The sequence below is a fragment of the Phyllostomus discolor genome, chromosome 9 (genome assembly GCF_004126475.2).
Source record: "Phyllostomus discolor isolate MPI-MPIP mPhyDis1 chromosome 9, mPhyDis1.pri.v3, whole genome shotgun sequence".
NCBI classification, from domain to species: Eukaryota; Metazoa; Chordata; class Mammalia; order Chiroptera; family Phyllostomidae; genus Phyllostomus; species Phyllostomus discolor.
The window spans coordinates 81,405,442-81,433,306 of record NC_040911.2 but is presented as its reverse complement, the minus strand read 5'-3'; the positions used below and the strand labels follow the sequence as shown (position 1 = coordinate 81,433,306).

General features: G+C 45.2%; 1 protein-coding gene across 3 annotated transcripts in view; it reads right to left on the bottom strand.

Annotated features, from left to right (window-relative positions):
- Window positions 1–27,865, bottom strand: part of C9H20orf194 (chromosome 9 C20orf194 homolog) — a 125,905-nt gene that overhangs the window by 37,303 nt on the left and 60,737 nt on the right. For 2 of the 3 annotated variants that reach the window (XM_028524790.2, XM_036009615.1), the window contains exons 13-26: window positions 27,770–27,857; window positions 26,323–26,399; window positions 24,615–24,659; window positions 24,234–24,279; window positions 22,725–22,836; window positions 21,263–21,333; window positions 20,259–20,309; window positions 19,590–19,677; window positions 8,831–8,934; window positions 4,459–4,605; window positions 3,318–3,406; window positions 2,811–2,912; window positions 2,188–2,305; window positions 113–201 (exon numbers count right to left, since the gene is read on the bottom strand). In XM_028524790.2, the coding sequence (XP_028380591.1) occupies window positions 113–201; window positions 2,188–2,305; window positions 2,811–2,912; window positions 3,318–3,406; window positions 4,459–4,605; window positions 8,831–8,934; window positions 19,590–19,677; window positions 20,259–20,309; window positions 21,263–21,333; window positions 22,725–22,836; window positions 24,234–24,279; window positions 24,615–24,659; window positions 26,323–26,399; window positions 27,770–27,857 (1,227 nt within the window). The remainder of the gene's footprint in view (window positions 1–112; window positions 202–2,187; window positions 2,306–2,810; window positions 2,913–3,317; window positions 3,407–4,458; window positions 4,606–8,830; window positions 8,935–19,589; window positions 19,678–20,258; window positions 20,310–21,262; window positions 21,334–22,724; window positions 22,837–24,233; window positions 24,280–24,614; window positions 24,660–26,322; window positions 26,400–27,769; window positions 27,858–27,865) is intronic. The other variant, XM_036009614.1, reaches the window with a different exon arrangement.

Below are 27,865 nucleotides of genomic sequence, written 5' to 3'. Positions count from 1 at the left end.
TTACAGATACCAACTACACCTACGGTCAGAACGTGTCCAGGGTTCCCCAGTGCCCAGGCAGGCCCAGGCACAGAATCCCTTTTTCTGAAGCAAAGGCGGCAGCCATACTAACCTGCCATACTCCTTATGCAGAGTGACCAGGAAAGCACAGAGCTCGCTAGCATGACATCCTGGGAGGCCAGTTACAATGCTGACGATGATCTACACGAGAGAAAAGCCATGTGGGTTTGGGATGGAACTGGGAGGCAGCATGCGTGAGAGAACAGACTTACAGAGCCAGGTTCTGTGAGTTTGAACTTCAGCACCAGCACTCACTAGCTATGTGATCCTGGGCTTAAAAACAGAGCCTACCTTGCGAGGTAGGCATGATGATTAACTGAGTTACTATATGTAAAAATGCTTAGAACACTGGCACACAGCAAACACAGTTAAGTTTTGTCTTACTATTATAATCTCCATGAGCAGACTGTGACTAGACCAACTAAAACACAACAAAAGCACTCGGCAGAAGGCGGTCTGGGGCAAAAACGCCAGGGGCTCGACTGGCACAGCGGCCTCAGTGAAGGACACCAGCGACACCAGAGAGATGCTTCCATGCGGCTGCCCGCCCTCCGCACTGCACCGCCCAACTAAGGAAACAGACTAGGGCAGGAAGTATTTCTGAGTCTTTTTTTTAAGGTTTTTGGTTTCGTTTAATATAATTTGCCCTAATGACTAGTGGGGAGAGGTCCTGAGCACTGCAAGAATACACTGTAGGATGTTATGTATTAGAAACTGGCTTGGGATGCAGGAGCAGCTTCTCAGACTCAGCTCAGAGCCGGTTCCACTCCTCTTTGCCGTGTTCAGACTGGCCTCTGGAGAGCAAATGTCCACGTGTAGGGGTTTTGTGAAATGCTTACACACCAAAGTTGCCCAGCATGACAAAGAGCTGCATTCCCAGAGGCAGAGGCTGGTGGTGGCCTTTTGTCCTTTGCATTTTGATGGGGAGAAGAGGAGCCCGGCTGGACTGTCCTAACCCTACTACACAGCCATATGAAAACAGAGCCCTCTGCAGGCAGACACCGTAAAGTAACTTGAGGAAATTCACAGATGAGGGTCAAGCAGGGGAGGAAAGGAACTGTGTGGTTGCTGAAGGATACAGATAATAAATAACACAGCGTGGTGAAGGCCTAAGTACGTGTTCTACCACAATACACAAGACTCACTGGGACAGGCCTGGTCACGGATGACTTAAGACTAAAGCTCAGCTTGGTGGCACGCATCACTTGAGCTGGTCTCATCAGCAGAGAGATGGGCACGGATCCCTTCTCTTCCTGGGAACCAGCAGCTCTCCCCCTGCCCCTCTGACCAGGTCCCCACTCTGTGTCCCCTTCTGCCCCGTGGGGAGTACTCCATGAAACTGACTTTTCGTTCATCCTCCCTCCATTCATCTTGGTGCCTGTTCCTCGGCGCCCAGGCCTCGGCCTCTCACACCACAGCATGTGCGCTTACAGCCAGACCCTGTCTTACTTTAAGGCTGGTCCCATGGCACCTTTTTAACAAAACAGGACAAGCAGGCATGTTCATTTTTAAACTCTTGCCTAAGAAAAAAATGAGGCTTCTGGTTGCTTGGTGCTTCTATTTTCTTTTGTAGTCGAGTGTCTTCCAGATTTGCACAGAAATAAATGTCCCCTTTGAGCATATAAAGACATATGGCTCCAAAGAAACGGTGGGAGAAGTTAAGAGGAGTGTGAGGCGAGTGCAGATTACAATCCACTCTTGGGAAGGCAATGTTTATAAAGTATCACCTTACCCTGGTGATGCTAGCAAGGCCCATCCCCTTATTAAGCTGAATGTGTCACCCAATGCCAGGTAAGGCCCTGTCACAACCAGAAAGAGCTGACAGCATGAGAGCACTGAGCAAGCACTGGAATGGCCCGGAGAAGGAAGGGGAGGGCAGGGCAAGGTGCCCGAGCTTCATCACTGCCAGGGGGCTTGGCTGGGGTTAATGCAGATGCCTGTACAGTCACTGCACGGAGCGAGTTTCATGTGTATCATTACATCAGTACCCAAGGGGGTGGAGTGTCTTACAAAAGGGACTCCGCCTGAGCTACTTTTGTTAACTGACACGGAATACCCAAAGGCAGGCTATCAGGATTCTTTTTCTTCCCATGAACTCCCAGCAGACTTGGTGAGCTGCTGCTGTACCTTGTCATTTTCTACTTGCTGAGTAGGGTTGATTTCAGTTTGCTGGAGCAGGACAGGGAGATGGGTCCTTATCACAGGCTCTCGACTAACGCTGCTGATGGTGAAATGCTGGAGAAACCTAGAAAAAAGAAGATAATGCTCCTATGTTACTATCACCAGTCTCGCCTGAATGTGTCCATTCACATGAGAAACTTGTTAATTGATAAAAAAAGAAACCTTGGAGCCCTGGCTGGTGTAGCTCAGTGGAGTGAGCGTGGGCCTGGGAACCAAAGGGTGGCTAGTTAGATTCCCAGTCAGGGCACATGCCTAGGTTGCAGGCCAGGTTCCCAGTAGGGGGCACACAAGAGGCAACTACACATTAATGTTTCTCTTCCTCACTTTCTCCTTCCCTTCCCCTCTCTCTAAAAATAAGTAAATAAAATCTTAAAAAAAAAAACAAAAAAGAAACCTTGGAGAGATTCTCTCTAGAAAATAAAATTGTATATGGTGTGTCACTGTTAACTTTTACAATGATCCCTAAGAAGCTATAAAGAAGAAGGAGCTTAGAAATGACCAATGACAACGTTTCTGACGCTTCAAAAGCCAGGACATTGAACACCTATAAACAGAAAGCCATAGCTCACCAGTCCAGCTCTGGGAGTTTGGCTGACAGTAGCTTTAGAGGACTCCGTTTCTCCCCAGCAGAATGGCTCAGGACACTGAAGAGCTTCTGTGCACGGGAGTGTCTGGAATATCACAAGCACACAAATGAGAACTCCATCTCCCTATAGCGCACCTACTTTACATAACTTGTTCTGACGCTTTCGAGCCAGAGTCCTATGACAAAGTCGACACTTCCAAAACAAGCACCTCATTGACTTAAATAAAACGTGGCTTTAGTGCACGATGACCAGTGTGCCCACATAGGAAGGTCGGCCCAAAACCCTTGGCAGTATTATGGGTTTCTGATTCTTGGTGGATTTCTCTTTCCCCAAGGACTCGTGCTGTCTTTAAGTTGGCAGCACTGAAAATGACCGTGTTGGTTCTTTCAGAAACCAAGCCCCGTGTTACATAATGTAAGTCACCCTGAAGAGAGAGCAGCCACGCATAGCTTAAGGAAGCAAGCATAAACACTGAAGGCAGCCACTTACAATCTCTTTTGTTCCACAGATAATCCATCTTCCTGGATCACTTTTAAAGACAGCCCTGAGTTAGCTTGCTTTTGCCAGAGGGAGAAGACCTAAACAAAACAGAATTTGGGCAAAGAACACTTTAAACCCAACAACAGGATATGGAACCCACATGGGGATTTGATGGTTGTTGAAAACCTAGGCTGTCGGTACAAACAATTGTAACAAGTTTATTTCAAAAATAGAGGCCTGAAACAATTTTCTTCTGCATTTTTTTTTAAAAACTAGAATTTCTTTCTGGGTTCCTCTCCCAGGGATTCTGCTCCTTCACAGGCCAGGAAGCACAGAAGGTGTCAGGTAACACGTTCTGGCAGGAGGGGCATGTTCTTCGTTGGTGAGAGGGCCAGGCAGAATGAAGGGTCCAAGCAACTCCTGTGTGGAGGCGAAGGGATGGCTGGAGAGAACCTAAGGGGCTGCCTCCATGTTCCTGGTTGAAAGGACAATCATGAGGAGGTGGGAAGGACCAGCAGGCAGGAAGACGGAGGCACAGACTGGCCTGAGACGCCATCTGCACCAAGCCCAGCTCTTGCCTCCTCCATGCTCTGCGAACCTGTCCTGAGGGAGAGACACTGTCCTCTCACAAGCTGCTGCAATCACACCTTTCCAAGCATTTCCACCCGCCATAATGCCAGCCATCTGTTTGACTTGAACTACTGCTTGGCTCTAAGTGGGTTGCATAATTCTCAGTAAACTCCCTCACTCATACAATCTGTGCTGGGTGCCTATAATATACAGCCTGCCAGGTGGGACCATTCACAAGGGCAGTGCCTGTGAACCACCAGGAGGGAGAACTTGGGGTGGGATAGAAAGCTCTGATACAATGGGTAAGGCCCAACAATTCAACCAAGTGGCTAAAGGGAAAATGAGTTTAATTAGGATTTAAAGGGACAGTGAAGATTTTTCTTAGCCACTAAAAAGCCTTTTGTTTAGTTCCTTTAGGGTCTCACCCCTCAATGACAAGGTACCATTCCAGGACCCAAAGGGACTAGAAGCAGCCACCCTCTCCAGCCTCCCAACACCTCACTGTTAACCCTGAGACACTGCCTTACCACCTACACTGCTAGGGACACATAGTAGTAGTTTTGCTAATGATTAATGTTACCTCTGGGTAAAATGCTTGGTATATCTTTGATCTGGGGAAAAGGGCAATCATCAGAAAATTGCTTGAACCATGAAAATGAACTGGGAGATGAGGAAGCAATGAGCTTCTGAAGTCTATCAGAAGGGCAGCAACGATGCTGGTAGAATCCTAAGAGAAAAAGAGGGAGCACCAGTGAGAAAAGCCATTTGTATGTTACCATTTCTCACAACTACTATCAGGCACACATAATGAACTTCAGCGTGATTATTTTCATATTATATGGTTTACTGGGGTTCAAACACAGCTGTGCTTCCAATACCCAAGTGTATAAGATACAGGAAGCACAAGGGTTTTTTTCCTAAAAATGTCATCTCACAATTCTTTCTAGGGTATTAATCCTTTATCAGATTTATATTTTCTCTCATTCTGTAGGTTGTCTTCACTTTCTGGATAAGTGTCCCTTGATGCAGTTTTTAATTTTGATGAAGTCCAATTTATATATTTTTTCTTTTGTTGCCTTTGCTTTTGGTGTTGTATCCAAGAAATCACTGCCTAATCCAAAGTCACAAGGATTTACTCCTATGTTTTCTTTTAATAGTTTAATTGTTTTGGCTTTTACATTTAGGCCTATGTTCCATTTTGAGTTAATTTTTTGTAGATGGCACAAGGTAAGGGTCCAACTGACACGTGGATATCCAGTTGTTCCAGCACCATTTGTTGAAAAGACGGTCCTTTCCTCATTGAATGGTCTTGGCACTGTCAAAATCATTTAAGCACACATCTGGGGGTTAATTTCTGGGTTCTCTGTTCTATTTCATTGGTCTGACCTTATGCTAATATCACATTGTTGTCTGAGTACTATAGCTTGTGTTATGTTTTGAAATCAGAAGTGTGAGCCTCCCAGCTTAGTTCTTTTTCAAGATTATTTTGGTGATTAGGGATTCGCTGAGATTACATATCAATTTCAGAATGGGTTTTTTTATTTCTGCAAAAAATGCCTTTGGGATTTTGATAGGAATCCCATTGAATCTGTAAATCATTTTGCATAGTATTGTCATTTACTAAGTCTTCTAATCCATAAACATGGGATATCTTACCATTTATTTAGGTCTTCTTTGATTTCTTTCAGCAATGTTTTATAGTTTTCAGTGTACAAGTCTTTCACTTCTTTGGTTAAATTTATTCCTAAGTATTACATTCTTTTTGATACTATTGTAAATGAAATTGTTTTCTTTTTATTTTTAAAAATATTTTATTTATTTTTTAGAGAGAAGAAGAGAGGGAGAAAGAGAAGGAGAGAAACATGAGCGTATGATTGCCTCTCGCATGCCCCTCACTGGGGACCTGGCCTGCAATCCAGGCATATGCCCTGATTGGGAATTGAACTGGTAACCCTTTGATTCGCAGGTCAGCACTCAGCCACTGAGCCACACCAGCCAGGGCTCATTTTCTTTTTTTTTAAAGATCCTATTTATCTATTTTTATTTTTCAAGAGAGAGGAAGGAAGGGAGAAAGAGAGAGAGAGAAACACCAATGTGTGGTTGCCTCCTGTGTGCCCCCTACTAGGGACCAGGCCCACAATGCAGGCATGTGCCCTGACTGGGAATTGAACCTGTGACCCTTAGGTTCACAGGCTGGCACTAAACCTACTGAGCCAAACCAGCCAGGGTTAAATCATTTTCTTAATCTCTTTTAAATTGTTCATTGCTAGAGTATAGAAATGTAACTGAATTTTTGTGTGTTGATTTTACACGCTGCAACTTTTGTCAGTTCGTTTATTAATTCTAATAGGTTCTTTTGTGGACTCTTTACAATTTTCATATGATCTGTGAATAGAGATAATTTTACTTCTTCCTTTCAAATTTAGATGCCTTTTATTTCTTTTTCTTGCATAATTATTTTGGCTAGACCTTCCAATACTAGGCTGAATAGAAATGGCAAAAGCCAGCATCCTTGTCTTATTCTGGATTTTAGAGGAAAAGGTTTTCTTTAACATTTAATTTTTTCAATATAAAAGCAATATGTTCATTAATTAAAATTAAAAAGAAAATACAAAAATAAAATAGAAAAGAAACATTTAAAAAAGTAACACAAAGTCCCATCACCTAAACACAAATGCAGGTAACATTTTAATACTTTTTCTTCTAGTCATTTTTTCCAATCCATTTATTGAGTTACTTTTTTTTAGGCACTGGGAAATCTTTTCTTTTTTTTTTTAACAGTTCTGGGTCTTGCTTTAAAAACTTAGTTTATTGTTAGCATCTGTCATGTAGTTACAAATTATCTGTATTTGTTGTTGTTGTTGCAAACTATCTGTAAACATTTGCAAAGACAGCCTCCCACTCTCCTCTCAGGTCACCCCTATGGGTGGACATTTATAATACTCACTCCCTTTCTCCTCTGCCAACAGTACCTTCTATTTACTTTTTGCTAATTTGCTGTCATGAATGATAGCATGAGGCTGTTTCTAATGGGATTTCATATATAGGCAGACCTCGGAGATACTGCGGGTTTGGTTCCAGACCATCAAAACAAAGACAGTATCATGACAAAGTGAGTTGTAATCTTTGCTGGTAGAGGGTCTTACCTTCAATTTGTAAAAAACACATCAACTGTGAAGTGCAACAAAACAAGGTATGATTGTTTCTGGTAACTGATCTCATGTTTTTTTAATACCCCTAACCTGGGATTCAATGTTTTCATGTTAAGAAATATAGCTCTTCATAGAAAAGAAATTAACTCATTTTTTAATCACCAAAAAATGTTTCCCCCAGCTTAGCTGTTTTTAATTCTCTTTGTGGATACTTTTTTAGAGTTTTAAACGATGACTTAGTGTGGTAAGGTTGACGCTGCATTCGCGGAGTGGAACACTACTCGGCAGTAACGCAGAGAGAAAAAACTGACTGCTGCTGCACACAACACAGATGAACCTAAAACTCCTTCCACTGAGTGCAAAACGCCGGGCTCAAAGGGTTACAGAGTGTACCATGCCTTTATACAACACTTTAGAAAATTCAAACTGTTCTGTAGTGACAGAATCGGTGGTTGCCTAAAGCCGGAGGGAAAGATGAACTGCTAAAGGGCGTTAGGAAACTTCCTGGGGGTGATGAATGTCTTCTGTGTCTTGATTGTGATGGTGGGGTCATGAGGGCCTACGTCTGTCAGAACTTCCAATGGATGCAGTTAATTATATTTAAACTATATCTCAATAAATCATCAGTAAAAATTTCAGAAATCCATATGTGGTCAAATCTGACAGACCTCTATAATTTCTTGTGTCTAAGGAAGTTTCTAAGCTAGAAGTCTTCCTGTCCCTACAGATTTAATAAATATCCATTTTTGTATTCTTCTTTCTATTTGTAAAAATTTTAAAGTATTTAATTTTAACTGGTCTGAAGTATTTTGATTTTTGATATGACATAAGACTCCATTTTCTCCCCAAATGAACTAACTTAGAGTCTCAGCGCTTGAATGACTCATCCTTTCTCCCCTGATGTTATAAGGCTCTTTAACCTGGTATCAAAGCTTTCACTGATAGGATCATCCATTCTGTCTTATTGGTCTGCCTGCCTTTTTGAACAACTTTTAAGGCAGCAGGTTCTATGTGGGAGAAAGAATTCTTTCAAGAATTGCTCACAAAATTCATTTTCTGACCATGTGACAAAACCGCCCCACCTAGCCTCTGTCTTGGCTCCCAAACAAGCTGGTTTTCAGCCTGAGGTTGTGTGTCGCATTGAGAGACAAGCTGTGCTCCGGGCAGGAGGCAGAGGCTAGGGGACACTCATAACCACTCTCTTTCCCCAGGAGAAAAGGGAAGTGTTGATGCTTTTCCCTTTCGCTAGTGTGGACTAGTGACGGTAAAGCATGGTTCTGGGGGAGGAACTTTCACGCAGCTGGAGGTTAAATCTGAACACGTGATGGGGTACGGCTAAGTCCTCTCGGGGAAAGTTAGCCATTTTTCTTCCTCTCTCTCTCACTTATACTTCTTTCCCATGCTAATGGGTGAGTGGAGCCCCATCAATGTCACAGGAAGCAGCTTCTTTCCAGATCTTAATTGGGTGAGTTTGTGTTCCTGGGCAGGAGGAGGCCTTCCTTCACCTACTTTCTGATCCTCTTTGGGATGAGTTAATTGCCCAAGGGTAGCTGCTGGTCCTCCTGACCCAGGAGCCCTTTCTAGCTAAGCCCTTTATGGAGCAGCAAGGCTGATGGGGCTCAGAGCCCTGAGAGCAGGTGGGCCTCTCTATGATCCCCCTGCCTGCCTGCCTTAAAGGCAGCGCGGAGTCCAGACATCCCGTCCCATGGTGGTCAAGTGAGGACGGGAGTTATTTGGTTTTTCCCTCAGAAGTGGGGGTATCTTTCTGAACACTAAAGCCATAAACTGGTGAACACCTACCCCATCATAGAACGAAATGGAATTCACGTGATCCTTGGAAATGATGATGCTTCCGTGATGACGGTGAGAAAACAGAAGGCCGCTAGAGAAGAAATTCACTTTCCCTGGAAGGAAAAAGAGCTGGTCAGAGCTGGGGGGCTGGATCCTGGGGGCAGGGTTCCAGTGTCCTTCTTGTAGGTGCCAGGGCACACCACAGTGGAAACTAGACAGCAGTATCTGCAGCACTTCAGTTGCATGATTTTTATTCTGAGCCCTGTACTCTGGAGAAGCCAATGTACCCTCCTAGAGCCTCAGAGAGAAATGAGGCAGCAGACACAACATCTGCATGAGAATTAGAAAAAAACAAGTGAGCAAGTTATCTGCTGGTGGGGAGAGGCAAAATGCCCATTCACATATGAGTGTCTTCCTGGGAAACACACTAAAAAAGGCTCAGTACGCCTCCTCCATTACTGAATTTATAGGTGCCCTCTCTCCTATTCTGGCAGAAGTTGGCTCAGCTCTAAAGAGACCACATCCCTCACTTAAGGCTCAAGAAGGAGCACTAGGCTCTCAGCTAGTGAAGGACTAGTGGAGGGAGCCTAAGGGTCTGTTTCCAGTGAAGGAGCATCTGAGTTAGGCAATGACTGGGTTCTACAGACACTAGAGGCCTGCTGTTCTGTAGCTGACAAAGCAAAATGGGTGAGATGTGGACACTGGATGTGGGGTCCTCAGGCCAAGGATTCAGGTTTAAGGAGTGCTGCTGTATCTGGGATGCCAACATCATTCAGAACAGCTCAGCATGGGACCTAGGAAGCAGACTATAGAAAGATGGACAGGAAAGATGAACTGAGTTAAGGTGGGGGCTTGCTTTGGAGACCCAAATGAAGCACCCAGGACAGCCACAAGACCCTGAAGTTGTTTTCTGGTGCTGGTACAAGCTGGCTCCTTTCTGTTCCTGTAACAGCCTTTCTTTCCCTGTTTTCACATATAGAGAAGAAAGTACTTCTTGGAGCTCAAGGCGCTGGCTTGGGAACACTGTCATTTATGTCTTATCTAACTGATTCCTTGAGCTGCAGCTCTAGGAAAGTAGCCCCACAGCCCTGGAAGCCCTAATGATAAGAAGAGCAAAGGCCAATGTGAGGAATTTTGGGGACTGCAAGTGTTGAAGACGTCCTGAGGCGGTGGGGTTTCAGAGGCAGAGAGAGGCTTGGGGAGTGTGTGTGCTTGCATGTGCATGTTAACAGGAATAAGAGAAGTGAAGAAGATGGAGACAGTTTTTAGGTCAAAGAGTAAGGGTGGAGCCTGCATATCAATGAAAGAACTAGCTGATCAGCCAGAGGGAATTAACACTGACTATACCATCTGTGGTGGCGGCAGCCAGTGACCAGCTAGCTCACTTGGAGGCATCTAGGTGCAAGCCCTGTAAACCTCCCACCTCCAACAAGGCCTCCTTTACATACAGCCTTGCCCTAGGGCCCTTTTGAGTAGCGACTACTCCTGCCCCAGCCTCATTCTGTACCAACACCAAGGTTCCTCACTGCTGATCCCAGATCATTCTCCTTCATGCTGGCATAACATTTTCCTTCCCTAAGAGACAGAGCCCCTCCTTTCCTTCACTGCTCACATCTACTGCCCTCCTAATCATCCCCCAACATCTCCGGCAGCTTCTGAAGGTGCTCATGGTCCTCTCTTTCAAGGCCAACACTCCTCTTCCTTCTGAAAGATCATGGGATGGCCCACGCCATATTCTGGCCTCACTGCTCCTTATTCCCAACTTCATAGCAAGAAAGCAGCATCCAGAACCTCTTAACCTCTAGAATCTTCAGCTCTAGAACCTACTCTCTGAAATTAGCACCCCTTTATCTATCTATCTATCTATCCATCTATCTATCTATCCCTTTTATAAGACCAGTGCTCGAACCCCTGAGCTATGGAGCCAACTGCCTCCATCTACCCCTGTTAGCTCTCTCCCCACTAAAACCTCATCCTCTGCTGTCACTGAGCCTTCAAAGCCTCCAGTCCTCCTATTTTCTCCTATTGCTCAGAAATTTCAGACTTTCCAGGGCAGATTCCCCAGAACAGGATCTACTTTTTTTTTTAATTTAAGAAATGACTTTTTAAAAAAAGATTTTATTTGTTTTTACAGAGAGAGGAAGAGAAGGAGAAAGAGGGGGAGAGAAACATTGATGTGTGAGAGAGACATTGATCAGTTGTCTCTTGAACACACCCAACTGGGGACCTGGCCCAGAACCCAGGTCCCATGTGCCCTGACTTGGAATCGAACTAGCAATCTGTCGGTTCACAGGCCAGCACTCAATCCACTGACTGAGCCACACCAGCCAGGGTGAACAGGATCTGCTTTTAAGCTCTGTTTTGTCAGGGGAAGAAACGGAGACAGATTCTACTTTACCATGCATAAAGCAAGCATTATAGTTTTCCATCTTCACAACAGTTATAAAAGAAAGTATTCTTCTTATAGGACTGATGGGGGAACTTAAGTTTAGAGAGATTTCCCCAAAAGTCACAGAACTACTTGATGGTGGATCCAGGTACAAAAACTGCTCTGTCGATGCCAAGGCACTGCACCACGCTGGGCTCCTCCAATTCTCTCACCCCTCTCCCCTCACTGCTCTCTCCAAAGCCCACGTGTGGCTAATCTGACCATGGGCTTTCTCTGCTTCCTCAGCCTCAACAAGCCTACGGTGCAGCCCAGCAGCCCATCCGCTGCCATCTCTTACTGTCTCCTAACCCCTTCCACCAACTCTCCCAGGGCCCAGTCTTCAACACTCTCCAAACACAAGATGCTCTACCCACTGTTTACAGAGAAAAGAGGGCCAACAAGGATCAGGAGGGAGCAACTGCTCCCCCGCCTACTCTTTCGTATCTGCACCCTTCCAGACCCTGCGCTCACCCTCCAGCTGTGTACCTCCAACGTGAAGTTTCTCAGAAACAAGTCCAGCACACTCCTGGACAAACCTCAGAATCCTCCCAAAGCTTCCAGAAAAGAGCACAGATCTGAGCGTCAGCACACTCCGAGTACTCACTGGGAAAGGGGGAAAGAGGTAGAACAGGGAGGTCTTCTCCAGCACTTCTCCCTCTAGACTCTGAAGCCTCAAAACAGAATGTTAAAGAGGAAGACAAAAACGCCCAAGGTGGTGCTGGGAAAGCACTCACTGTGGCTCTTGGCCCAGGAGAGACTCTGTGAACAAGAAACGTTTCAGTACGGGTGCAGCTACCCCTCCGGCTGGCTCTGGGAGCAGTAACTCTGCCATTACTCTCAGGGTACACATGAGATTGCTGAGGTGACTCGCCTGGTGGCCCACTGCCAGTGCCCGGGTTAGTTTTTAGACCCTATTCTACTTTTATGCTGGGGACCACGAGAGACTATGGTCTGAAGGGACATGTCTTTGCCAGGGTTTCTCAGTGACTAGAGTAGCCAACTCCGGATGAGATGTTCCTGGATCCTTGTCTCATCGCTGGTGCCCTTGGTGGGTGGGCTCTGTCATTCGTTCTCCACCCTGTGAGTCTGAAAACCCAAGGTGAGAGGGTGTTTCCCATTTCTACTCAAGAAGCAGCCGGGTCCTTGTTCTGATGTGCCAAGGCTGTGGGGTCCATCTCGGTCAGGGCACATACAAGAATCAACCAATGAATATGTAAATAAGTGAAACAACAAATCAGTGTTTCGTTCTCTCTTTCCTACCACCCCCTTCTAAAAATCAATCAATAAAAAATAAAATAAATAAAATAAAATCTCTAAAGTACTAGAAGAAGAATGAAGAAGCTGCTTGAGTGTCAATCATCCACTGAGGCCTGGAGTATTAGTAAATATATGGTCCAGTGACATTTAATAAAGGTGCAAAGCCAATTCAAAGGAGAAAGAAGTCTTTTCAACAAATGGTCCTGGAAAAACTGGGTTTTGCTATATGCAACAATAAACGACAACCCATATCTCGCACGGTGCTTTCTGCCCATTCTCACCTGCCTCATGGAAAATCTCATACTTCACAGAGTACTCTCAGAAGGATTTTGCCTCCGTAGTGGGGTAAAATTAGCCCTAAATTAAATGCTGCTCTGCTTCCTGCCTAATAAAGCTTAAAAGCAACGCCCAGATAATAGAACTAAAAAAAAAAGCTATATTAAAATGATTATTATAACTGTATCCCATATGTTCAAGAAACTACAAGACCCTACCCCCCAAAAAAGAAGCTACAAGACTGAATCATGTTAACCTGAGATACACAAGATGTAAAAAAAATATCTAAATCAAATTTCTAGAGATAAGAAAATACAATGTCAGAAAAGAAAAATACACTGGATGAGGTAGACGACATTAGACAACTGCTGGGAGTTTGGCTGAGCTACTCCACAGCACTGCTGCCTCCATGTCCATTTGGTTTGGCCACGTGGCCTACAGGGTCCTTTAACTGGCAACAGCCCCCTGGTGCAAGAAGTGAGCGCATGTCCTAGATAATATCCTGCAGAGTCACAACAAATGTCAATTCCTGATACAATTTCTCCAACAGTCCTAGCGATCAGAAGTCTCCCCACCTCCTATACCTTCTCCTGTGTGCCCCTTAGGTAAGACTTGTGGAACTTACTAAAAAACCCACTCATTTTGGTTTGAATCAACCAATCTGACCTTAGCCCAGGCATGTGAAAGCACCCCAACCATGGACCCTAACTAACAAAGGCATGCACCCTGCCCTGCCCTCCCTGTGTGACCCCCTCAAGGCATGCCACGTACTTCCTCCACGACCTGTGAGTATTAAACTTCTCTACTTCAATTTCTTTTGTGGCCTTTTGTTGAACTTAGCTCACTATCTAGCACCCTGAGCTTCACTGAACATATGTTAATTTAACAAATATAACAACAATGGAAAAGATCAGTAAATTAAAATACATAAAAATAGAAACTATACAAAATAAAACACAAAGAGAAAAAATGATTGAGAAAAATTGTACAGAGCATCAGGAAGCTGTTGGACAACTTTAGGCAGCCACATATATGTAACTAGAGTCCCTGAAGAAAAACTAAAGAAATAATGGCCAAAGTATCCCCCAATTTGACAAAAACTATAAATCTATCAATCAAGAAGCTAAATGAAGCCCTAGCACAAGCAACACGAAGAAAACCACACCCAAACCACACCTAATAAAAATCAAATTGCTTAAAATCTGTGATAGAGAGAAAGAATATCTAGAGTGGGAAAAAAAACCACATGCAGAAAGGAACAAAAATATGAATGGCAGCAGACTTCTGCCCAGAAAAAATGCAAGCAAGAAGGCAGCAAGCCCTGGCTGGGTGGCTCAGGTGCCTGGACTGTCAACCCGGAACAGAAAGGTTGTGGGTTCAGCCCTGGCTCGTGTGGCTCAGTAGACTGAGTGCTGGCCTGTGAACCAAAGGGTTGCCAATTGGATTCCCAGTCAGGGCACATGCCTGGGTTGTGGGCCAGGTCCCCGGATTGGGGGTGTATGAGAGGCAACCAGTCGATGTATCTCTCACACATCGATGCCCCTCTCTTTCTCGAAAGGTTGTGAGTTGTTCCTGGTTGGGGGGCATGCCTGGGTTGCGGGATGATTCCTCATCCAGCACGCACAGTCCGCAGTCCGTGCACATGAGGGAGGTGGCTGATCAATGTTTCTCTCTCTCTCTTCCTCTCTTGCTGAAGAGCAATGAAAAGAATGTCCTCAGAAGAGGACCAAAAAAAAAAAAATCAAAAGAAAAAGAAGACAATACAGCCCTGGCCAGGTAGCTGGTGGCTCGGTTGGCTGGAGCATCATGCTGTACACCAAAAAGGTGGCAGGTTCGACCCCCTGTTGGGGCACATATGGGAGACAGCCAATCGATGTTTGTCTCTCACATCTATGTGTCTCTGTCTGTCTCTCTCTTCCTTCCTCTATCTCTAAAATCAATAAACATTTCCTCTGGTGAGGATTTAAAAAAAAAGTAGAGTGGAGCAAAATCTTTAAAGCACAGGAAGAAAGAAACTGTCCATCTTATCAAGTGAAAGTATCTTTCAGACATCCTGAAGGGTGGGCCATCTGAAATGGCTGTGAGGACTTTGGCAAATCCTCTCCCCAGGAAGCAGCAACAAAACGAGGTAACTATTTAAGGACTACAAAATGGACCAACGTTGTACAGCAAAACTGAGAAGCATTATTTGAGAAATTCTACTGCAGCTGATGGGGGACTAGGAAGTTGGAAAATTTTAGTTTAAGTAATAGTTAACAAGCTTAGTAATCAATGAGTGTAAAAGCTATTGTTCCAGGAACTGAAGGTGTGACCCACCCTGACTCCAGACCACCAGCAGTTCCCTCTTAGTGCCTCCGGAGGACTGCAAGCAATCAAGATGGTATCTGAGCCACTGGGCTCTAGGGTGAAAGGACCACAGCCCAGGACACAGCTGAAGACTACAGCCCAGGGCGAGCATGCTGCAGTTTTAATCCAACCAACTTTTCTCTGAATTCCAAACCCCTTACTTACACTGCATTCTCCTTATAAAGAGGGCCATTTTAAAATGGAATTTAAGACAGTCTGTTAGTGTACAAACCCGCTGTCTCCTCAGATTGCTGGTCATCTGAAAAAAAAAAAGCCCCCGTAAAAATTCAGTCCCTGTCTCTGATTTTTGGGTCTGGTAGGTGGCAGGCAGCACGAACACCGGCTCTTCCAGTTTCAAGCATGGTGAGAACCGCAGACATCTGTGGTGTTCGGTGTACAGCTCTTCACATGACCACCCCTCCAGCTCTGCGGGCTTATGAGCAAGAAGGGCAGGCCTTTGGAAAGGGCAGACTTTATATAAGCAAAGCACAGAAAATTCTATACCAGGGATGTCAAAAAGGACCGCAATCAAAGTGGCAAACATTCAGGGAAGGACAGCATGCCAACCAGCCAGAGTCAAGGCTGGTCAGTGCAAACAGCCAGATGCAGAACAGGAAAATCAGGGGACCGAGACAATAGACAACAATTGTTTTTACATGCTGTTTAAAAGGAACAACAAACCTGAAATAGTCAATTTTGCTAAACCATGTCACCAAACCATACCTTAAAAACTAACTTAACTGCAGTTTCAGCTTCTCCCAGGAGCAGAATTTTAACCCAGTCTGGAATTTCTGATCAGCATTAGTGAGGTGATCTGCCTAACACAACCTGCTAAGGGAAGGTGTCTGCTTAAGATAACCCACTCTTTTTAACCTCTTAGTCTCACCCTCTTTCTACCTATATAAACCTTTCATTTTATACAACTCATCAGAGGGCCCTTCCGGTTGCTAGATGGAATGCTACCCAATTCATGAATCGCTGAATAAAGCCAAGTAGATCTTTACATTTACTCAGCTGAGTTTGTTCTTTAACAATACAGCAAGAAAGACAGGTTGTAAGGCATGTTCCCGGTGCCGTGTGTACCAGGAGACACGTATAAGAATGCTCATAACAGTGCTATCTCACCCTGGGCTGGCGGAGCTTAGTGGATAGAGCTCGGGCTGCGAACCAAAGTGTCGCAGGTTCGATTCCCAGCCAGGGTACATGCCTGGGTTGCGGGCCATGGCCCCCAGAGACCGCACATTGATGTTTTTCTCTCTCTGTCTCCCTCCCTTCCCTCTCTAAAAATGGATGAATAAAATCTTTAAAAAAAGAAAGTAAAAAAACAAAACAGTGCTATCTCCAAAAGCAAAAACCTTTAAAAATCCCAGCTGCCCATCCACAGTCAAAAGGATAAACAGCCCATCTTCATACAAAAGAAACCTATGGAGCCATGAAGCAGAAACCTATGGAAACACAGAAGTGAATGAACTGTATGGCAGTGCACAACAATCCGAACAAATCTTAGGAAGAAAATATTGAAGAAAAAAAGCAGGTTGCAGAAGAACACACAGAGTATCATCCTATTTGTATTACATTGAAAAACAAGACATTGTTTGGGGATATAGACCTATGTTGTCAATCTCCAAAGTGAGCTCCCGAGGATTAGGTACTGGGCGGCCTGCCTGACCAAGGCTGGCAGGGTGGGGACGAGTAGGGCAGGTGAAGGACAGGAATGAACAGGAAGCTGGGTAACACAAAGTCTCATGACAGCAGAAGTCACTGACTGGGGGAGGGAAAAGGTTCCAGAGCTGGAAGCATCTCAGGGGAAGGGAATGAGACCTGGGTTACCCTTTAGATACCATCATTCACTTGCACTACAGACCTCAGGCAAGCGTTCACCTTCTACCCGGCTCAGGATACAGAGATCGATCAAGATAACACATGCTGCAGAGCCTTTTAAGCGCCTTCAGAAGATGAGACAGATAAATTTCAAATGCACCAGTCTCAAGTAGAAGTGGATTTACTAAGACACTAACGACACTTAAGCCTCAGGACCCCTCACCTGCCCAAGCCCCTGAAAAGGGCCCCTAAATATTTTGTATTATTTTTCCTTAAGAGAGCCCCCCCAATGGTATCAACTTCAAGCTGTATGACACTAACCTGAACCCCCAAATGGTGAAACATTTAACACACAACCAGAAGATACGTGTATTTAAAATCTCTGCTCCTCCTGAATTTTCCTCCTCATGAAACTATCTCCTAATTTAAAATGCATTTCCCTCAGGAACTAAGAAAGTCTGAAAAATCTAAGCTCTCAAAAGAGTGCGACAACGAGGCCCCAGAAATGTCTGGCTGTGTCCTGTATTCTTGTGCAGAGACCTCGGGATACACCGACTCTGGCCGGATACCTCAATACAAGATTATTTTTGTAACAAGGCCCTTTGCTAAGAAGGTACAAACTAATTTGGCAAATATCCTTGCTAAATATTATAACTGGCTTAACTATGACAAAGCACAAGCACCTCTGGGTTGTGTCTACAGCTGCCTTTAAGACACTCTGCAATCTGGCCCAGGCTGGCAGCACAGTCCCACCCTCCCCGCCTTCAGCAAATGCTCCAGACTCTGGCCTTCTGCGGCAGGGTCGGGAGAGGCGGAAGGGCACGGGCCGTGGCAGAGGCTTGGGAACGAATGCTGTTCCTTACTACGCCAGCATTTTGTGGAGCACAGAACTCCTTGTGCTTTGTCTCCTATGTGGACGAGAAGAAGCTGAACTACTGATCTGAGAAGAGGGAGAGGAATTCGCCACCAGACAAAACTATTTTCAAGAACAAATTACCTAGAAAGGGGATTTGCTTAGTGGAGGTTGAAAAATTTGTGGAGTAAGTCACAACTCTTCCTCCACAAAATGGCTGTATCTAACAGGGAAAGAATAGAACTCACTGGAAAATGTTACTTGGGCCCTGACCAGTGTGACTCAGTTGGTGGGGCATCATCCTGCAAAGTAAAAGGTTGCCAATTCTACTCCCGGTCAGGGTACATGCCTGGGTTGCGGGGTCAGTTTCTGGTTGGGGAGCCTCCCAGAAGCAACTGATCAATATTTCTCTTTCACATCAATGTTTCTCTCTTCCCTCTCTCTTAAACCAAACATATAAAGTCTTAAAAAAAAAGAGCTCAGAGGGCGGAGTTAAAAGCCCTGGAGGACTATTTCCAGGCCTTAAGAACTAATCCAGGAACTAGAGCATGCCCAGCTGGATTTCAAAGCTGCAATGGGCTGGTGACTCCTTTTTATCCCTAATCTACCCCCTTTCTGAACCAGAATGTCTGTAACGGTTACCCTATGCCAGTTCCACCTAGTGTGTTGGAAGGGCTGGGGTAAGTACCTTGTCTCTTTAGTCTCACAGGTCCACAGATAGAGAGGAATCATATTCAGGAGTGTACTCAAAGGGTTACACTCCAGGACCTCATCTATACCTGATTTAGATGATCTTGATGATGAGATTTTAGAGTTTTGAGCCGAGGGGATTTAGGACTTTGAACTGTTACCATAATGGAATGAGACCTTAGGGGGAGGTGACTATATTTTTCATGTGGCAGAGATGTGAATTGTGGGGGCCAGCAGGTAGACTGTGGTAAGAAAGAAATTTAAGGTGGCCCCTATAACCTTCACCCCTGGCGTTACTCCTGTGTTCAAGTAACCTAACAGGGCAAAAGGAAGATTATCTGAGTGGACCTCCTCTAATCACAGGAGCCCTTTATAAGCAGAGCTTTCTCTGGCTGGTAGTGAAGAGGAGGAATTCAGAGATCAAAGTATGAGAAACATTCAACAAAGCAAGGGAGGTTCTCTGTTGCTGAGATGGATAGGTCACAGGGCAAGGATCACGGGAATGAGGGGCTAGGAGTTGTCCTGGCTCACGGACAACAATAAAATGGGACCTCAGTCCTACAACCCAAAGGAACTGGATTCTGCTAGTAATCTGGATGAGCCTAGGTGCAGGTTCTTCTCCAGAGTCTCCAGACGAGAGCCTAGTCTGGCTGATACTTTGACTTTGGCCTTATGAGATCCCTAAACATGAATCTAGCCAAGTCTGCCTGGAGGTAGATAGTAACCAAGTTCTGACCTACAGAACTGTGAAGTAATAAATCTGTACTGTTTTGAGCTATGAAACTTGTGGTAATTTGTTACACAGCAACAAAAAACTCATCCAGATTTTGTTTAAGTCTACAGATTCTATTTCTGGACATGCTGCTGCTCCAGCCAGATCTGAGAGCAGTTCTCAGCCAGCAGCAAGAGGACCAGGTGAAGTTCTGGGGGCCAGCCCTTCCTAGAACAAGTTTCTTCTCCTGCAAAATGGGTGGATCGAAGGAGAGAAGCTGGAAGAAAACACTTCTACACCAACATGTCTTTTCAAATATCAGATGTATTATTAATCACAATACATATGCTGACACCTGCAAAAGCAGGACCAAGGCACAGCTCACCTTCCTCAGGCCAGGACTGTGAATTACTGGAATAAAGATATGCTCCCTCTCCTCCTGCTAGAAAAGTGCCCAGGAAACACTCATCTCCCTTTAAAAAACAAACAAACACAAAGAGCAGGTGATTCATAGCATAAACATACACAGAGTCAAAACTCTGGCCAAGTCTGTCTACAAAAGCTGCTGAGTCAGCCTCAGATAAACCCAAGTCTGGCATTGCCCGAATCTTGGTCATGCTACTGGAATCCTTTCACTTGTGCTCAGAAGAAGAATGTGAAGTCCTCTCCGGGCCCAGGCACCAAGGCTGGCAATGCCTGTTCATGTTCTAGTGAGCTTCTACCATCTGGAGGTGCTTCTTCTTGGCCTAAAGCTTTGACCCCTCAGCTCTATATGTCTGACCAATCTGAGATCTGCTTTTCATAGTACAGGGAAATTTAAAAAACAACACTGTAAGTTCTAACTGGCAGAAAGAATCCTTGTAACTATGTGCCCCATAAGTGGTTATTTCTAGAGCTCTGCTGGGAGGAGGGAAAATGTGAACAGGAATCGAAACAAAGAGGTGCAGGTCTTTTAGATTAGCCCTAAAATGAGGCATTTTCAATTATCTTTATATAAAATGCTTATATTTCACTTTGCTATGATGTTAACATTAAGAATAAGAAGGCTATTTACCTTCACTGCTTGCTGGTTTTTTTCTGACAATTTCACTTCATTATCTTCTACCTGTGTCCAAAAGGAGTACAGATTTTCAGTTACTACTTCAAGGGCAAAATTCTGCTAGGTGTCTCCTACTCCACCCCACCCCACCTCTGGATTTGAATATTTCTAGGAGTCTGACTGGGCAGTCCCTCCACCAAGTCCAGTCTGAGGTCCAGACTGGCAGGGTTGGCTCCTGGTCAACAAAGCTCAGGGCCCAAGGCCATGACAGGGCCTCTCACTGGGACCTGAGGTTCAGCTAAATGAGCCTATGATATGCAGAGAGGTTAGTCTCCACTTATACTTTACTTCAGAGAAAAACAACTATTATTAGGGATGAAGGAAAGAGAACATATTAAAATACTTTGGGGGCATTCTCATTTAGACATGTTCATGTTGAAGACAGTAACCCCTGCTCTTCTCTGTCTGTGCCAGAACTGTAGAAGCAGAATATGAAGAGCTCCTAAAATGGGCCCTCAGATCACTACCAGATTCACTGCTGTCAGACTTTCTGTGTCCTAAGGCACCAGAGTTTCAAACCAAGTCCTACTGATGAAAATGGGACCTTTCCACACATAGAGAGACCCTGCTGTACACACTCAGGAGCAACGATTCTGACCAGAGAAGGGAGCCACATAATCCACTCCTCGCTGTCTGTGTGTGACCCCAGATAGGTTGGTCAATTTCTAAGCCTGGGTCTCCTCATCTGTAAAATGAGGGTATTAATTTTTTCCTTTCCCAAATTTAATAGGGACCCAGATAACTTAGTTCATTTCTCCTCAAACTTTTCCAAAATCATGAGTTAGAGAAACTAGATTCATTTGTATAAAGAAAAAGCTGAGATAAAAACTTCCAATCCTGAACAGCAGGTAGTTCAGGATCTGACAATCCACCAGGGAGCCAAGGAAAAGGCTCTTGATCAAATGTTCTCCCAGATTTCTCCCCATTTACATCCACTTCACCTGATGAATGACACTAACCAGCCAGGAGCAGAATCTGGGTATGGCGGCTGTCAGCACTATGAAGCTGGTTTCTGTGTTAACAGTGCCATCTGTAGGAAGACCACAGACATGCAGGTTACTGCCCGCCACCTGAGCCCACCTTGCAGGCAGGCCTCAGACAGCTATGCTCTTCCCCTTCTCAGGGTGTGGGGGAGGAGAAGACATCTCTTACTAGTATAGAGTCTGATGCTCTCAGCAAATGAAAACTTCCTCAATGGGGGGCGGGAGACTAGTAAAAGGTTCCCACATAGTGATGGATTCTGTTATTATTTACAATAAATGGAAACATTTAAATGAAGAATTCTGGAAAATAGTCCTTCTTATCTTTAGTTTTAATTTTTATCAAGGTAGTACAGGTGTGAATATATTAAAAATCAAACAAACAAACTGTCCTACCAGCACTGGGTATTATCCTTCTCTAGAAATTCCTGCCAATATAATGGGTAAAAAAATGAATCTAATTATAGTTTCAGATTGCTTTTACTTGACTAGTAGTAAGGCTGTACATATCCATATATATGCATATGTAAAGACAGCCCCAGCTGGTGTGGCTCAGTGGATTGAGTGCTGGACTATGAACCAAAGGGTCCCCAGTTTGATTCCAGTCAGGGCACATGCCTGAACTGCGGGCCAGGTCCCCAGTAGAGGGCACCCGAGAGGCAACCACATATTGATGTTTTTCTCCCTCTCTCCCTTCCCCTCTCTCTAAAAATAAGATAAATAGAATCTAAAAAAAGATAATACATATATTACATATATATACCCCATATTTTGCCACGTATAATGTGTTCCTGTGTATAAAATACGCACCTATGTTTTTGGCCCAAACTTTCAGGAAAATAATTTTTTGTTTTAAGTTTTTAATTCAATTTTTAATTTATACTTAGATATTTGTTTTTTGAACTATAAGGAATTTTAGCATTTTTAAAAAAGATTTTATTCATGTGCCCTGACTAGGTATTGAACTTTTTGGTTTGCAGACTAGTGCTCAATCCACTGAGCCACACCAGCCAGGGCAGCATGCATTTTTTAAAAAACATATTATAGTACAAGAACTTTTATGTAACAAATAATTATAAAACACAAGAACAGATACAAGGTATCTCCGGCGCTACCCATGTATAATGCATATCTTTATTTTTCCCTAAAAAATCTGGGCAAAAAGTATGTACGTATTATACATGGCAAAACACAGTAGCTCCTTTTTTTCCATTTCTGTGAACTGCCTGTTCATATTTTTTGCCCATCTCCTATTGAGTAGCTAGTCTTTTTCCTATTAGTTTGTAGGAGCTCTTCATAAATTAGGATATATAACCCTTGTTTATCATTAATATTCTAGTATTTTTTTACCAGTTTTTGCTGGTCTTTTGACTTTGTTTATGGTTTATTTTGTCAAAAATAAAGTTTCAAGCTCTGCTTTCCAGAGACCATGTACACTTACCCTTTTCTTTAATCAAGATCTGAGATGTCAAAAATGATTCTGAGAAGACCACAGACCCTAAGCATCCCCTTCCTCCCAGCAAGTCGGGAATGTCACAGACGGTCATACAAGCCTGTATAAAATGAGAAAACAGGGTTAGGCCACTTGTCAGTCTTAAACCTTCAGGGGGAGACCTGTAAGAAACATCACAAAATGCTGCTTTCAGGTACATTTCAAAAGAGAGCTGGAGAGATTCCAAGCAAAACTCAAGTCATCTGGAAATATGTCTCAACTGGGAGACGACCTCAGGATAACATAGGATTCCCTGAAATTGCTTCTTTAGAAAAAAACGTTTTTTAAAATTTATTGATTTGAAAGACAGAGACAGAAATCAACTTGTTGTTCTATTTATTTATGTATTCACTGGTTGATCCTCGACTGGGGATCACACCCGCAACACTGGAGTATCGAGACAACGCTGTAACCAACTGAGCAACCCAGCCAGGGCCTAGTCAACTTCCTTTCCATTCTCCTTTCCTTCCCTTTTGGCAATTGATTGATGTTTCTCTCCCTCTCCTCTTCCCTCCCTTTCCCTCTCTCTAAAAATAATAAAAATCCGTTACAAAACAATTACCCTTGTTGTACTACTCTCTGTTGATGAGGTAAGACTACTGCTTTCCCACTGGTGATGGTGGTGGGCATGCACTTGCATCAAGGCACCCGCAGTGGCCCCCCTAGTTCCCAGTGACTCCAGGCAGTAGCCGCCAAACAGACTCAGGTAGAACTAGCGCCCACGCATGCTGCAACAGAACCCTGGCTGGGTGTCTACCATCCTCTTGTGCATAGCTTGCCAATCTTCTTCACATCAGAATGCCCTGGGATAAATGGAGAACTCAGCTTGTGGCTGGGAGCAACTGGTCTAGAAACTTTGGTTCCCCTAGCCATGGCAGCCTACCCGGGGACCAATATTTTTGTATTGCTACACCATTCTCCTGGCCCATCAGTGCATCCCCAGCACATGGGCCAGAAAGCTCTTCTCTGACTACCCCGTTGCCCTGGACAGTCAGGCCCCTGGTTTTTTTTGTTTGTTTTTGTTTATTTTCACAGGCCCCTAGTAAGGGCTTCAACAGAGGCCTTGGAACACTCAGAAGTCACAGAAACCTCACTGGGGTCTGTGTTGCCGCAGGCTTGCTCTCTGCTCTCATTTCCACGTGGGGTCAGAGCAACCACAGCCAACTGGATCAAACCTCCCAAACCTTAGGAAGAGGGGCTCTCTCTAGCCAGCTAGACTCTGGACCCGCAGGAACCTAGGCATGGGAATGTGGATGTGCTGGGCCTGGCACAGCTGCCTGGGCACCTTCAGAGAGCACAGATTCACCCCTGCTGTGGCTGGAACAGTTCTGAGAACAGACCAGTTTCTTCAGATGAGGGATGGGCTGCCTAAGACTCCCAATGACTCCTCTCTCACCCCTCGTAAATGTCCCTCCACAGGCTACTCCCTGCCCGCTGACTTGTAAGAGCTCTGCTTACCGTCTTCACGAAGTATAAGCTATCTTCACCATCCAGAGGCACAATTCTAGAAAAGAGAGAGATGGGAGACAGTCATTACATTTACAACGTTCTCTTTTTTTTCAACTTGGCAGCAACCTGGATTTTTCTCAGGGATTTTCAAAACGCTGGGCTACATGTACGCAGAATTTGAGTGCAGGCCACTGGGAGAGAAGAGGAAGCACTCGGAGTACAGCGTCTCAGCTGACCATGGCCAGCCACGGGCCCAACCCTGGAATGATGCCACCGGCAGGTGTGGAACTGTGAGACGACAACCCACATCGGCAGTTACAAGGCAGCCTTTCTTCTCTCTTTGCTTCTAAAACTTGCCCAAATGAGGACGCACCACAAACATTTACTTACCTTCCCTGATTATTCACAGCATGTATATGAAAAGTCATCTTGGAGCTGTAGACCGAAAACAAAACCAAACTAGTCAGTAGGCTCTTGCTGCCCCGCCCCCAGGGCTGGCACCCGCCCCAAACACCTGCTACCACGGTGCACCTGCGCAGGGCCCCCACAGCACACTTGTCACGTGGAGGGCCAATATCTAACCCCAGTCCTGGCCCACTGTGCAGATTCTCGGGGCTGTCTTAGGGCAGGAGAGAACCATGCCACAGGACTGTTGCCCACTGCAGGCTGAGAGTGATGCTCTACTGGCCCGGGGCCTCCTGTCCCACAGCCTGACATAAGGTCCTCATTCTCCTCTTCCTTTGCCAGTTTTGGGTTAAGCTGCCATTCATGCTTGGGGTCTGAGCAGAGGCCAGGTCCCGTGTTCCTCTCAGGAGATGATTTGTTAGCCTGAGGCAGTTTGAAGGTACTGAGGACAGTAACCTTGTGGAGAGAAAGCAGTAGGGCTCTAGGTGGAGGACTGGCCCTGGAAGACCCTCTGCCCGTGGCCTGGTGTTTTCTCTTTGTTCCTTTCTCCGGCTAGGGTGGCGAGCCTAGGCCTCAGGATTGAGAGGTGGCCTGCCCCAGAAAGGCTGAGTGACTTGGGCGAGGCCCCGAGGAAGGAGGAATGGATGACCAACTCGGTCACCCTGACAGTGGCTAACATTTACATAGCCACTCCCCCTACAAGGTGAGGAGATGAGGAAAGAGATGAATGAAGAGCTCCCTATCTTGTCCAAGGTCACACAGCTGGAAAGTAAAGGAGCGTCCTCAAACTTAGGTCACCCGGAAGACAGTCCAGGGCAGTGCAAGCTCCCTTTCTCCCTCTCCTCTCATGGCCTGAGTTACAAGACTCAGAAGACCCAGAGGAAAGGAGACCTGAAATAAGCCTAAAACCTGCACCAAAGAAACCTGGCTCCTTCCTCCACTCGTAGAAATGCAGAAATAGAATTCTTCTTGTCGGACCAATGGACAGACTTATCTTTCTCAGTGTTCGTTCTCACACCCAGGGCTGCGGATGTAAGAAAACTCAAGGCATGAGCTGCAGCACCACAGGGCACGTGGCTGAAGTGTTCTTAAAGAAACTCCCCAATTGTGGTGTCCTCTGATTCTGCTGTTAAAGATGTGCCTAGGTGGTCCTCAGATGGGACAGTGGGTGAAGTGGGCTGGGCCACAGAGATCCACTGTGATGTGCCGGCCAGGAAACAGGCAATGGAAGACTGCCAAGGAAGCCAAATTCCCGGAGTGTCTAGATCCTGAGACACAGCCAGGCTTGGGGTTCCTACATCTGAGAGGCACATACAGCCCCGGGCCAGTCTCTTCTAAGCCGTGACTGTCTTCACGCGCCCAGGGCCTCTGACCCTGACGTACCTCACCACACATGTTCCCAGCTTCACCTTTCTAACGTCTGAACTACGTCCGTCAGGTGTCCAGTGGTTCCAGTATTGACCTGCATCCCGTGCCAGTGTCAGCACATGGCTTTCTCAAACAGCTCCTCCATCTTTGACTCCTTGACCTCTCAAAGCCCTGACCATGAAGATCCTCCTTCATACATTTGATTAATAGTATTGAACATTTCTCAAAGGGGAAATGGAATATCAGCTACACAGGAGAAAAGGGTGTTTACAAACACAGACATTTAAAAAATTTCCTTTTAGAGAAAATGTCAGCCATTGCTTACCGTAGGGCTGCCTTAAACTGCACCAGCTCAAAGGAATCTAACTGAGATCCCATGGTCTGCTCAGCTACCTCCTTGGCCTATAAAACCAACACAAACCAGAAACAGTTAGCTTCCACAGCAGGAGAGCGACATCACTGACAGAGAGAGCCCTTCTAACATCTGGCCAGGAGAACACTGTGTCCCTCCCCTTTACGTGACTACTGTGTATACATCAACAGCTTACAGTGAAAACATCATGTTAAGGAAAACAGGTGCCTGCTTTCTTCAGGCTGGGCTCACAGGAAACACTCCATTCAGGTAGGTAGGCACTGCAACCTGATCTGCTGGGAAGGTGCCATTGTGAGGTCTGGAAATGCCCTCTTTGCTCCCCTCTCCCCTGGCCCTGGGGGGAGGGACTCCTGCCCTCAGAGATTCTGCCCAATGCTAACACTACTCCAATACCTAGAGTTACAAAAGATCTGTCAAAAAAAAAAAGGTGTGGCCCTGGCTGGTGTGGCTCAGTGGATTGAATGCCGTCCTGCAAACTGGAAGGGTGCAGTTCAATTCCTGGTCAGGGCACATGCCTGGGTTGCAGGCCAGGTCCCTAGTTGGGGGCCTGTGAGAGACAACCAGTCAGTGTTTCCCTCCCTCTCTTTCTCCTTCCTTTCCCTCTCTAAAAAGAAATAAATGCAATCTTAAAGAAAAAAAAAAGGTGTGAAAACTGAGGTCTGCACTGAATTTAAGTTGACCGAGGAGGGGGGATGGCAAGGAGCTGGTGACTACACTACAGCCTCTCTGCTGTCTACATCACACACAACCTTTCCAATGGCAAATGGCTTCCTTCAGGAAAGGCCCCACTGGCACTGGGAGGCACCAAGCCGACTCCTAGCTCCTTGCTGGGTCAGATACAGGAATGCAACTCAGCAGGGCAGGGCAACCGCAGAGCAGCAGGGAAGACAACGGTCAGAGAACGAGAGCACAGGTGCTTGTCTAGGAAAGGCAAGTCGGGTTTTCTCATCTTTAGTAGTTGTTTTTAGTTTTTCAATGCTGAATTATAGGAAATAAACTATGTAGCTCAAAACAAACTTAACAAATTTTATTAAAATTTACAATAGGATAAGATTATATATACATATATTTAACATTCAAAAGCCTTTAAAAACCTATTAAGTAAAATAACATGCTATAGAATGATTTTCCTTGAACACAACTAGGTATCCACGAAGAAGTGCTGATTAGTCGTCATTCATGAGACAAGGGCGGCCTGGTCACGGGCAGTACAGGCAGCGCAAGCTCAGGGCTTTAAAAGCGTCTCTGTCTGGTGCCAGCTCCACAGGGGTCCAAGCTCACACAAAACTGAGTACTACAAAGTGTCCAAAAACAAAATAAAAAAAATACTGCCCAGATGGACAGGAAGTCTTACATTAAAATAATTTCTAAGGAAAGAGAAAGATGGTCTTTAAATTACCTTTGTTAGACTGGAAGTTTTAGCATAACATGCAATGCCAGCCAAAACAGCCTCAATAACAGCAGCATATACCTGGGACAAGAGCCTACTTTTAAA